General features: G+C 47.0%; 1 protein-coding gene across 1 annotated transcript in view; it reads left to right on the forward strand.

Annotated features, from left to right (window-relative positions):
• The window catches only part of LOC146782980 (IgGFc-binding protein-like), a 334,560-nt gene that overhangs the window by 164,484 nt on the left and 156,484 nt on the right, over window positions 1-13,592 (forward strand). The window contains exons 42-46 of the mRNA XM_085639314.1: window positions 8,321-8,469; window positions 9,782-9,910; window positions 10,641-10,779; window positions 12,926-13,061; window positions 13,259-13,455. Of these exons, the coding sequence (XP_085495440.1) occupies window positions 8,321-8,469; window positions 9,782-9,910; window positions 10,641-10,779; window positions 12,926-13,061; window positions 13,259-13,455 (750 nt within the window). The remainder of the gene's footprint in view (window positions 1-8,320; window positions 8,470-9,781; window positions 9,911-10,640; window positions 10,780-12,925; window positions 13,062-13,258; window positions 13,456-13,592) is intronic.

Raw genomic sequence — 13,592 nt, forward strand, 5'->3', positions numbered from 1 at the left:
TTGTGATTTTATGTTGTGTTATTTATTAAGCACACTTTCAACAAACGTTTCTGGCACTCCGAATGAAGAAGCCAACATTGACAATGGCTGACAATGAAATGAGAATTACTGGGATTAAAGCTAGTTCAAACTTCAGATGGACGTGGAGGGGATTCTTGAGCCTGGCTACAGCCTGAGAGAAAACCCAGACCCCCATTCGAACAGTTCTGGTAGAAGAGACATAAACTTGGCTCGCGGAGCAGATTGCAAGGGTGTGCAGGGAGAATATTGTGTAGCCTGGCTCCTTTTTGCTGATCTGTGCCCCCCTCTCCCCACATTAAAACTAGTTGCAGAAGTTTTTAAAGAGGAGGAATCTTTGGAGGTAACAGTAGGTGTTAGAAGAAAGAGTGACATCCCTTCTGTAACATTGGCTCTGATGGATCTTGTGTTCCTTCTGAATATTCTTCACCCCCCCCCCCCCCCCCCATCCTCCGCACTCATTCTTTTGACTTCTTTCACCTACTGAGCTTCAAGCTTTGGAAACTCATTGAGTTAGATATGGCTGTGCCGTTCATGCACTCGGATGAGTTAAGCCTGGTTGGCATCGTGCGGCGCCAGTGTGTGACACCGCGGACAATACTGGCTTCACTCCAGACTGCGACAGAGCGTAAAGAAGGTATCTGAGAACACAGCCTGTGCCTTGGATTGTTTCAAAGGTCACAGTTCTACAGAGCACTTTGTAGACCCAATGTGGCTAAAGGTAGAACATTTTTTATTTCTGCCATTCTCAAGCTTTTTGAGGTTTGTTCTTGGCGTTATGGACCAAGGTAGATTAGTGAACATCTGAATTTTTCAACGTCTTGTTCTTTTTCTTTTTTCTCAGATTCCCCAAAATAATGAATTTGAGTCCAACATTTTTCTCTTTATTGCAGCATAACATAAAGGTTGAAGGGTAAGAATATGGACTCCATGCAAGGCTGGTTCAACTTAAATCTTTAAAGTGTTCAGGCAGATTCTCAGCAGCATGGATACATGTTGCATGTGTGTATGAATGCATGAGATGTATGTAGTGCTACCCTAGCTGTAAAACAATGGAGCACTGAACAATGGTGTGGGTAGAGAGGGGGAGCACAGAAGAGGAGAATCAAGCAGGGCAAAGGGATTGCCATTGTGAGCTCATCATATATAAGGTACATAAATGGATGACCATCCAGGGAGTTGAGCCAGGAGAGCTTGGGTGACGGTCAACAAGACATTGTAGGCCATCGCCGCATTTGTTGGTGCTAATGCTTTGCACATGACATCTGATGGGTGAATGTCTGATCATGTCTAGAGTCAAATCAAATCAAATATAAGCTTTATTCGATTTATCAATAAATCATAAAAGCATACAAATACAATTTATGCGGATAATTTAAGAACAGTTTTCATATGAACAAAATTACAAAAATGGATAAAACATTTCTCCAAAAGTTAAAATCTACAGCAGTCATTTGGATGAGGGGCCTCGTTTTACACTAATCAGTCAATATTAACGAGTATTAGTTAACTCATTGAGTTTCTAAATTTCATCACTGACATTAAAAAGCGAGAAACAGCAAAGATGACATCCACATCTTCTAAAAGCAAAAGTTTTAAATATGCAGGTTTACATGTTCTTATTCCCCAGCGTTTAAGTAAGGGTAGAAGAAATAATTTCCTCGGGCTGGTATACAGATTACAAAAGAACATGATGTGAATGTTACTTTGTGTTGAATGGTCGTCGCATGGACATATTAATTTCAGTGAGGCCCAGTCATTCGGTTTCGGCAAAGTGACCAAGCGGAAGAAAAACCCTAGGCGCAGCCTAGTTAAAAGCATGCGAGCATAGGGTGCTTTTTCAAGCCCAAGGTAAGATTGTAAGCCTTCAGTAGGGGTGATTTGCTGATAACTCAGGGTTGTGCCTTTAAGTTTCTCAGTGTCCCATCTAGCACTCTCTAAGTGTATAGATAATAGTTTTTTGAGGGCCGGTCTAGTCAAGGTTTGAAGGGTCTCTGGTTCGTGGTAAAATTCAGAGTGTCCAATGTTAGAGAACATCGTTTGTACATATCGCAGCCACTTGACTTTTGCTACACCGTCCAAAGCCATGCAGTCTTTCATGAGGTTTCTATTCAATTTGCACTCCTCTGTGGTCCAGATCTTATGCCAAAGCAAACAAGGTGATATTTTTATGATGTCGCTAAGGTATTTGACGCCGGTCTCAATATGAGTCATAAAAGTCGACGTGGTTTTGGACACACCTAGTAAGTAACAGATGAAAATATTCTCGCAAGTTTGTAATGAGGACACATTCTCGAAACCCCAGAGGCCTGCGCCATATGTGGCCGTAGCTATACACTTTGCCCGGTAAATCTGTAACATTTCATGAATGGGTTTACCCCCAATTTTGGCTGCAAAGGTTCTTAAAGCGCCTATGGCACGGCTAAAGGCGAGTTTCCTAGCTGACACTGCGTGTTTCCACCTTCCCCTCCTGTCAAACACAATGCCCAAATAGCAAAAAGTGTCTGTGATGGCAATCTTTTGCTGATCTAAATATATTGAGCATGATGGTCTGTTGTTCTTTTGGGAGCAGGGCATGGAGAAAGTTTTGGAAATGTTCACCTTTAAATTTCTTTTACCCATGTAGGATGAAAATTCATTTACAGCTCTCTGCAAACCTACTTTTGTCCTAGACATAATTGCCGCGTCATCGGCATATAGAAGAATGGGTACAGGCCTACCATTAACAGCCGGATAATCGCTTGACAGAGTTATTAAGCTTTCAGCGATAGAGTTTATGTAAAAAGTGAAAAGCAAGGGCGCAAGTATGCAGCCTTGCCTCACCCCTCTGTTTATGGCAAATTTTTGTGTCATTGCCCCTGGGTCCCAAATCTTACTCTGGCCCCCGCTTCTCTATATAGTTCTTTGATAAATGTGAGGATCGCTGAGTCCACCCCGATGTCTTCCAGTGTCGACCAGAGCATCGCATGGTCCACGCAATCGAATGCGGAGCTGAGGTCGACAAAGGTAACAAATAAGTCCCCTTTTTTGGCCTGCGTATATTTAGAGACTAATAGGGACAAATTTAGGGATTGCTCCAATGTCCCTAGTCCCTTTCGGAACCCATATTGGAACTCCGAGATAACCTTCTTCTCTTCTTCCCAGTGTTGTATCCTCTTAAGAACAATCCTGCCAGCAACTTTCATGAGTCCGTCCAATAGCGATATTGGACGGTAACAAGCCGGGTCGTCCCTATTCCCTTTTTTAAATATGGGGACTACGATTGCGTCCGACCAGGTGGAAATAAAACCGCATTTATTTCCCATATTTAATACATTGGTTAACAAGGGAACCCAAAAGTCCGGTTCTGATTTATAGAGATCCACTGGGGTGTGGTCAGGGCCGGGGGCTTTACCTAAAGGACTTTCTCTAAGGGCATCTTCCACTTCTAGTGTGGTGAATACCAGTTCAATGGGGTAAGGAGGTGCTGGGGAGACAGTTGGGTGGTTATCCTGAATTATGCTATCTGGGGGTGAATTCACCTTGCATGGGTTCGGGACATTACCCTGTGTGTTGTTGGAATAAAGATTACCATAATGTTCTACCCAGAGCTCAGCCGTTATAGCCACTTCTACAGAATTATCTCTGTCTTTTGAGTTATAAACAGATCTTATGACTTTCCAGAAGGCATTACTGTCCTTATTCCTGGCGGCTTCCCCCAAAGCTTCCCAGGCCTCCTGCTTCAGTTTCGCCCTCCGCTGTTTAATTGCCAGCTTATAATCGTGTCTCGCTTGACGAATTTGAACTCTATCTTTTGGGTCGGCAGACAAAACTTTCTTTAAGATTTTCAGTATAGATGTACATCTAGAGTCAAACCACCCACGAGTATGCCTCCCCTTGTCTTTGCAGTTCCTAGTCAGTGCATTTTTTATGTGGTGCTGAATGTTAGAAAAAGCAACCATGATACTCTTTGGGTCAGTGTCTTCCTCTAAGCAGGCAAGTATGTCCGTGGAGCAAGAGGATAGGAAGTTTTGAAAGAAGGATGTTGGGTTCATTTTCTCCCATTTAATTACATACCCATTGGTCTTAGATAGGGTAACCTCAAATGGATATAGAACCCTACTAGGTTCCTTTACTTTGCCCTCCATGAGATTTACCCCGAAGGTAATGGGATAATGATCGCTCATGGGGTCATCCCCCATTTCCCAGAAGGTTATAAAGTCAGAATAGGTGGGTGATATCAAGGCGAAATCGATTGTGGATTTACAACCTCTTCCATTGTACGTTGGGGCAAAGGGAACCGGGGGGAGCATGCCTGGTTAATGAAGGTGAGGTCAAAGGTAAATATGACATTGTTAAGAAGAGACCCCATATTGGTGTGGGAGAAGTGCAGAGGACCGTCCTCCCCGAGATCTGACAGGCCGCACAAACCTAGCTTCGAAGACGGACAGACGGAACAATTGAAGTCACCCACCCACAACACTATGTGATCCCCCGAACCTTGATCTCTCAGTTTGTGAATATGATGGATCATAATATTCAAATTTGATTCCACCTCACTAATTGGCAAATTATTATAAAAATTCACGAGAATCACCTTATGCAAAGTGCCCCATTTAAGTAGTATGATTTGGAAGTACTGATTGGATTGGAAATCGCAAGCTTTTACGTCCGCTACGTTAGATATATATGTGCACAAGCCCCCCTTGTTGCGACCCTGGGCTGATGGCACAGCTGGGGAATGGAAGGTTCGGTAGCCCAACATGTGCACTTCCTCTATAAGCCAGGTTTCTTGTAGGCATAGGATTCCATGCTTCTGCACAATCTCTAGCCAAGGTTTGTGGGTGATCTTACTACCGAGGCCTGCAACATTCCAAGAAAGGAGAGAGTGCATTGGGTTTCTAATTTCCTGTGGATGATGCCCTGCATTCCCCGTTGTGCCTATCCGAACTTGCAGGTGTGCAGGGTCTGCCTGTAGTTTGACCTGTGCAGTAAAAGGGTGCTGTTCAAGGGGGTTTAGGCCTATCCCAATGTTGCTTGGAACTTGGGGTATGGGCATTAATTTTTCACTCGGGACAGTTTCCATTAGGGGATTTTGGGCGTTGGTAAGGATTGGGGCGACAGTAATTCCCAGTCAATCCACCTGATCCAGACATTCAAACCTGTTCATAGTGGGTGCTCCTTCCCACCCGTTGTTAAAGGGTTGCCAACCATCCCCATGTCCTTTCCATCTGCGATTGTGGGCTATTGACCAAGCCCCAGGTGGCTCAAAAGTCTGTTTTGGAGGATAGAAAAAGGTAAGGGGTCTGGTGACAATAGATTGGTCAGTATCCTGTGAATCCCATATAGTGATGTGCTGGGCTGTATGAGGGTCTGCAAATGAGACCACTATGCAGTCTCCAGGGATGGATTTATGGGTACGACCCACCCATGGTACTCTCCTAACCATTAGAACTCTGGTCCTAACAGTATTGGGGAGCTGTCTATTGATGTTGAGCCAGTGAATCACCTTATTCTTTAGGGACCACTGGGTCTCAATAGAAAGCGGGTCAAGTGGTGGTACACCAGCCAGTATGACGACATAGGGCCCGGCGTCAGGAGGAAGATCAATGTAGCCCCCACGAAAGTTCTGGCGGCCATGGTACTGGTTGGTTATGCGCGCAGTAGGGGGGATATTAGTCTTATTGGGCTTATGGGCGGCCTTAGGGATAGGGTTGGGTAAGGTCTGGTTCTCGGGGCCTTTTACCACTGATATTGTGACTTTTGGTATTAGGGGAAGGGGAACGATTGGCTTAGAGCGGGGTTTGGGTATTGGGGTTGGCTTTGATGGGGGTAGGGACAAGACCGGAGGTAACATTTCAGGGGCAAGGGAACTGACGTTAATTTCTGGAGCCGGGTAAATACCATCGTCATTCTCCTGAGGAGTACTCTTAGCAATATGAGGATAAGTTGCTTCCAGTTGTTTTAGGCTAAGGGTGGCCAGGGAGACTAAGGTCTTATCCATCTCGAGGAGATTATTCTCGATACGAGAGAGTCTGAGTTCCAGAGGTGACAGTAATTGTTTTAATGTACCCCAGACTATCTTAAGAAAATCTTCGTCATCACCCCCCTTGTCTCTATCCCTCCCTGACTCGCTTTGCCCTCCCTCTTTGGGTTGCTCATCATATGTGGGGAGAGGCCCTTGAATAGGGTCAAGGGCTACGTTAAGATTGCTGTGTTCCCTGTCCCCCCCTATTAGATGGTTATCCAAATTTGGCACTTGTATGGTCTCCCCAGTGGTGGGTAGTGTTCGCCTATTATTAAAGAACTGCAACCTTGCAATTTTTTCTTTTTTGCGGGCATAAGCAGATCTTGCATTGTTTTTCTTTTTTAGGGTTGGGCCATCTTTGTTTTTATTTTTTGCTACTGGGGGAGAAAGGTCGGGGGGGTCAGGGCTATCCGACAAGACAATGGCAGTTCCAAGTCCAGTGGGTGCGATTCCCTCGAAAGTTTTGGGGGGCACAGTAGTGAAGGTGGGTATAGACTCTAATGGAAGGGAAAGAGGTGGGGAAGCCTGGTGAACATCGGCATGGATTATCAGTGAGGGAGGGCAAGGAGCATGTTGTGGAGAGGCAGCAGACGCGATTTTCCCTAGGGAAGATTTTTTAGAATTAGCAAAGGTCTGGGAAAGCCTACGTGCCGCATCAAGCTCAACTGACACCCTCTTCTGCATTTTAGTGATTTCAGCATCAATTGCTAGGTTAGTCTTGACAAGGAAATCATCCAATGTCCCGCTGGGCTTACTCAGCCCCATTGCAGTTTTACTGCGACTACCCCGTGTACTCATGATATATTTGAATTGCAGTACCCACAATGTACTTGCTGGTGGAAAAGGGACGAGTCAGATAACAAGAACCAAGGGGGGTGGGCCAGGCCAGTCCTCTATGTCCTCGAACGGCCTCAAACGGCCCGCTCTTTGCCCGGTCTTTGCCCCGGCCCTTGCCCCGCGCGCGTCCCACGTGCGCGTAGCTTTGGCAGATTATCAAGGGGAGTGACAGGAGGGGGCGGGAAGAGGACCAGCTGCGGCCGATCAGCGCCGCTCAGCAGGCTGGTCCTCGCAGTCCCGCCTCTGAGCTTGTGTGTTGCAAGGTGGTTGCAGTAGACGCGTTGGTGCTCCTATGCACAACAGGGGACCATAAAGACCAGGACCCTGACACGGTCTTGAGCCTGCGAGCGGCACCCGCGGAGCGGGGGCCGCGAGGCGGTGAGTTAGTTGCTGGAAAAGAACAGGCAACCGGGACAGCACTCCCAACACAGCCAAAGGACGAACCCAAGCAGCACAGTCTCCGTGGGGTTTTAAACAGGTGTAGGGGGCGGGAAGAGGACCAGCTGCGGCCGATCAGTGCCGCTCAGCAGGCTGGTCCTCGCAGTCCCGCCTCTGAGCTTGTGTGTTGCAAGGTGGTTGCAGTAGACGCGTTGGTGCTCCTATGCACAACAGGGGACCAAAAAGACCAGGACCCTGACACGGTCTTGAGCCTGCGAGCGGCGCCCGCGGAGCGGGGGCCGCGAGGCGGTGAGTTAGTTGCTGGAAAAGAACAGGCAACTGGGACAGCACTCCCAACACAGCCAAAGGACGAACCCAAGCAGCACAGTCTCCGTGGGGTTTTAAACAGGTGGAGGGGGCGGGAAGAGGACCAGCTGCGGCCGATCAGCGCCGCTCAGCAGGCTGGTCCTCGCAGTCCCGCCTCTGAGCTTGTGTGTTGCAAGGTGGTTGCAGTAGACGCGTTGGTGCTCCTATGCACAACAGGGGACCAAAAAGACCAGGACCCTGACACGGTCTTGAGCCTGCGAGCGGCACCCGCGGAGCGGGGGCCGCGAGGCGGTGAGTTAGTTGCTGGAAAAGAACAGGCAACCGGGACAGCACTCCCAACACAGCCAAAGGACGAACCCAAGCAGCACAGTCTCCGTGGGGTTTTAAACAGGTGGAGGGGGCGGGAAGAGGACCAGCTGCGGCCGATCAGCGCCGCTCAGCAGGCTGGTCCTCGCAGTCCCGCCTCTGAGCTTGTGTGTTGCAAGGTGGTTGCAGTAGACGCGTTGGTGCTCCTATGCACAACAGGGGACCAAAAAGACCAGGACCCTGACACGGTCTTGAGCCTGCGAGCGGCGCCCGCGGAGCGGGGGCCGCGAGGCGGTGAGTTAGTTGCTGGAAAAGAACAGGCAACCGGGACAGCACTCCCAACACAGCCAAAGGACGAAGAGTGAAATCCTCCTTTTTTTAAATTTCTGTCCATTTCTGGAACAAGTATATTTGTGTCAATAATTCTGATTTTGCTTTGTTTTCCAGGTGGACGGAGTCGCGGTGAACATTCCCATCAATCCTGCTCCCGGCTTGTCCGTGTCCTCCTCTGGGAAATACATGGTGGTGAAGACTGATTTCGGCCTCGTCGTGCGCTATGATGGCAACCACTACGCAGATGTGAAAGTGACCAGCGAGTGAGTGTGCAAAGACTATTTTTATAGGTTGCAGATTCCCAGCATCACTCCAGCCTGCCCACTCACACAAAGGTTTTTGGAGTAGGCCCTGCCACTGCTATGATGAGATGTCCTGAGTTCCATGGTGTGCCCAACATCAGCAGTCTGTTAAAAGGATCAGGTGAAATGTTTAGACCCAATACACATCCCAGACCAATGGATAGATTATCTCTCTCCCCTCACCCCACCACAACAGTCCTCTTGTTTCGTGTAGGCAAAGCATGAGAAGATGTCCTTTCAATCCATTTAACAGAAATCTCAGTTCCAATAGTGGCAGCCTGACCCTCAGCACGTGGCTCTTTCCTACACTGACATTGTTGCTAATACTTTAGTTCCCTTTTAATTTCTGAAAAAGCGTTCAGCACTTTGGCCCAGTTTCAATACTCGAACAAGCTGTGACCATCATGGTCAGGACTAGACCAAGAACTGTTGCCGCAGAAATCAGAGGGACTCAGTCTTTACAATTTCCTTTTGAAGTCGCTGTTTCTAAGAAACGTAGGCCCTCATTTACTAAAAGTTGCTCTGATGCTCACAAGATGTAATGCAATTTACCACCTGGAAATTAACCCTATTCGTTGCGCTACTCTGTCACACTCGTGTCCACACAAAACTAGTAAATGGGGGTGATGGTCAGTGTGTTACAAGTGACCTGGAAGGTCTTTGGAGATGTTCTCTTGCCAAAATTAGCTGCAGCGTCTTTGAGAGTATTACACTATTTCCGCTTGTGGTCCCACCCCCTGGTCTCTGGTGAGAGAACCCTGCTTATGATCTGCGTTTTCCTCTAGTTAACAAAGGGATCAGTGTTACAGCATCCTTTGCCCGTGCCCTGCCCTGTAACCAGTTCATCTGAGGGTTTCTCAAACCTGATGCTAAGGTTGCAGAGGGGTCAGCAGAAGGAAGTGAAGGGGTATCATGATGGGGCCACATCAGTTAAATATTCTCAACTTGTTGATAATGGAGGTAGTGCGATCACAAGTATTAAATGTGTTTGTGTTGGAAAATTGGGCCTCACCAATGATCTGCTGGTAGTTTTGAACTAATGCATTGTGGGAGCTGTAGTCCTAATTTGCTTCCTTTGAAACGATTGGTCTAGAGTACCAGATTGTAAAGGGTGGTAACAGGAATGCCTAGGACTGGACGCATGGCTCCTTGCTGGCTTGGATCCCACCCAACAACCCAGCGTTGGCCACTAAAAACTCACTTATGATTGACTGTGTGGACTCATAATGACCAGTTGACAGCAATGCCAATGACCTGGCTCTTCTCTTTGCAGCTATCAAAGTGAGTTGTGTGGTTTATGCGGTGATTACAATGGATTCCCTGGTAACGACTTCATGACCCCAGATCGGGAGCTGGTAACCGGGGTCAACGATTTTGGGAATAGCTGGAACGTCGACCCAAGGTGAGTGATCTCTCAGGCCTTCTCATGTGTGCTTTGTCTTCATGTTCTTGTGTAAGTGTGGGGGACATTCTGCTTGCAGTGTACAGCCAGTGCCATTCATTCTTTTATTGGTGAGTGAAATAGTGAGTGCACCCGGCATGTTTTTATGTAACCAGTAAAACTTCCTTTGTGTGTTAGGCTGGTCATTGACATGTCACTGGCCCAAACTTGACGCGCCTCACCTGGCTACACTACATGCTTTCTTTTAAAGGTTTGGCAGGAATGTCCACAAAGGTGGAGCTTGTTGTGAAGGGCGCAGAGTTTGCTGCTTGGGGCTGATCGTGGGAGGACGAGTCAAATGACAATCACTCCATGAGTGTTACTCTTAGAAGCGGGTGGGATCCACTCATTTTCTTGTTGAGCCTGCGGTGCACTCCAGCCATCGCATGGAGAGGACGCTGCATCACCTGGAGGAGACCGTTACTGCCCTTGTCCGCTAGAGGATTTAAGATCAGCTATAGATTCAGTCTAGGACAGACCTCACTTGAAAAAGGAATTTACAGCCTCTCCATCCTGACCAGGAGGACTACACGGCATCACCTGTAGACATTGAGGAAGACAAAACCTGAGGGAACTAGGAAGACACCATACAAAATATCATGTTCTGAATTATATCCCACTTCTTCTGATATCTGTGACTCTCCAGACCTTCTCTCACTCTTTCTCCCACTCTGTCTCCTGTTACTTCCAGTTGTAACTCAAGCAGCTCTGTGGTGGTTCCAGAATGCACAGAGGAAGAGCGGGAGTCATACGAGGGCCCGGCCTACTGCGGAATCCTCACTGACCCTCAGGGCCCCTTCGAAGCTTGCCACAACAAGATCAGCCCAAATGTGAGTACCTTTGTTGAATCCTCTAGGTGATGGCTGTGACATTAAGCGTCTGCAGTTCTCAAGAGCAACCTCCTTACTTAACGTGTGTGCATGCGTGTGTGTGTGTGCATGTGTGTATGCACTACAACATCCTGACAGTCTCCCTATTAATCTACCAGGTGATTGACACCCACAGTCTCACTTGTACAAATGTTTCGTGGACTGTCTATATTGCAGCTTTTAGAGGGAATCTATGGCACAAACTGACAATATGGGGCATTGCTGCTGCATTATTACCCTTGGTAGAGAGCAAGATACACTAGAGCTTTCCCTAATGAGGTTGGACAAATTATGGCAGCTAGGGGACCCGGTGCTGCACCACCTGAAGTAATCACTGTGTTACGAGCACTAGTTGCCCACCTCCAATGACCAGCTGCTCATTGGTCATACATTAGAGACATTAAACAAAACCGCGAGGTAACAAAACAAAGTGTATACAAAGAACGTGTGTACAAGAAACAACGAAAACAAGGCTTGTAGGTCCTTTTGTTTGTGTTTGTCTTGTATTTGTGTTCTTCTTCAGAATAAACAATCGCAGCCAATGCGTTTCGCCATATGACAGGCTTCCTCAGGGTAGGTTTAGATAAAAGGCATTATACTCCAATCTGGGCAAACAGTGTCACAAAGGACAACCAATCGTCTGGAGTACCCTAGTTAGAAATAAGTTTATATACGTCGTAGCTTTAAAATTAAGTACTCGATAGTAAGGCTGAGGTCGAGCGTTCAAAGTCTTGGGATCATTCATCCAAGCCGTGTTTGGCACAAAGGTCACGTCCAACAAACCGGTTTCTCTGCATTCAGTATTGTGGCCATACTGAATGCTGAGAAGCCTGTTTATTGGTTTTCAAGCTATGACTTATCTATTGGAAATACATAAGAACTTTTCGGCAGGCAAAATTAAAGAAAACAAATGCATTTTGACCAATTTATACATGTGAATTTTAATTTCTTGTACAAGTTTACAGCACATAGACAATCTCTTGCCCCTTAGTTATAGCTCTCTATAGAAATCTACTTTAGCTTAATAATTCTTATTTCTGAACTGGAAAGATGGGTGAAGACTGCCGGCTGAGCTAGACAGACACATGCAAACATGGCTGCCCCTGCAGTCTGTTGAAGACAGTGCAGCTAAAGTAACTGCTCTAGTCATCTCTGGAGCATGTCGCTGCGCACAACCGCGTAGCTCTGGTCCTGCCCCAGTGCGCGAGCTAGGAGGGTGTATCTCTGTACACCTTTAGGTTCTATATACTGGGAGTGATCTGTAGTGGTGGAGTTCACACTAACGACTGAGTCTCAGGTAAAAGTACACGGTCATATAAGGGAGGAAGCCTGGCCAGGAACCTCAGGAACAAACACACCAGGGTTCAAGAGATGCTTTCCCCACTTGCTGCATGATATCAGTTACTGCTCAAATTATATTCTGTCCCCATAGAGTCCCTAACTCTGAAATGGAAGTGGTATTTCATCTGTAGTACTCCATCCCTGCATAAATTATAACTTCTAATATATGTTTTTTGAGCTGCATCGTGAACCCCGTCCTCCAGCTTTAGGTATTACTTTCATTGTACAGGCTGAGGAGAGAGTAGTTCCCTTAACTGTATCACCAGAAAATGGAAGTGGGCGTGGCTAAGGGCATGCTAAAGGCTTTGATTGCAGCACAAACTGCATTTCTGGTTCAATCCCAAAGAAGAAGATAGGGCTTTGTTAAGTACATCCTAGGATCAGGTCACCTTCCCATGTGTGACTAAAAGTGTCATATGAAGCTGCAGATGCCAAACTTCACCAAACAAAGAAGAGAATATTATATTAACTCTCAATGTTAAGCAAACATTATTAGCCACATTTATTTTTATTGTAATGAACGGGTGAAGGGGGTTCAAGTTGTTTTTTTCCAGAAAGTGTTTTTTTTGCCTGAAAACACAGAATGAAGATTGGAATAAAGTGTTTTTGGAAAGTGTAGGATGCACTTTCTAACGCAAAGGCACCGTCAGCTCTCCACGTGTGGCTGCAACAAAATCACGTCAGGAGGAGATGCCAACCTTCTTATAGGGCAGCAGCTAGCACTAGGCCACCATGAAGAGCTAATGTCTTGTTCTGCTCCCTATAGAACTTCTTCAAAGACTGCGTGTACGACCTGTGTGAGGTGGGACCAAGTCTGCTGTGCGACGCGCTGGAGTCCTACGTGAACGAGTGCCAGGACAGGAACGTCACCCTACGCCCCTGGAGGAACGACACCTTCTGCCGTACGTCACCTCTGCTGCCTTGTTTAGTTAATGAATGAATGAGTGGATGACAGAAAAGATGGCTCAGCACTGTAAATTAACTTACACTTGAGCACACCCGTCCTGAAAAGAGGACAAACGTTGGTTTGATTAAATTTCATTTAGCTCTAATCAGGGATTTTTTAGTTGACTCTTTCCCACGTTTTCCCATCCAACAGCCATTCCCTGCCCTCCGAATAGTCACTACGAGCCATGCGCATCTGCCTGCCCGGCCACCTGCTTGGACCCAAAGCCCGGGCTCTGCGACCGCCCGTGCATTGAAGGATGCCAGTGTGATGCCGGCTTCGTGCAGAGTGGAGAGCAGTGTATCCTGAAGAAGGACTGCGGCTGCACCTACAATGGGCAGTATTACCAGGTATTGTCAGCTCACCTCACTCAGGTCCTGCAGACTCCCCAATCCCAAATGCTTTTGATAAACCACCAAAATGTGATTGGGATCAGACCCAGTTTTATTTTGAGTAACTGCTGTAGTTGTTCTCCTTGCTCCTGATC

The sequence above is a fragment of the Triturus cristatus genome, chromosome 12 (assembly GCF_964204655.1).
Source record: "Triturus cristatus chromosome 12, aTriCri1.1, whole genome shotgun sequence".
Lineage (NCBI taxonomy): Eukaryota > Metazoa > Chordata > Amphibia > Caudata > Salamandridae > Triturus > Triturus cristatus.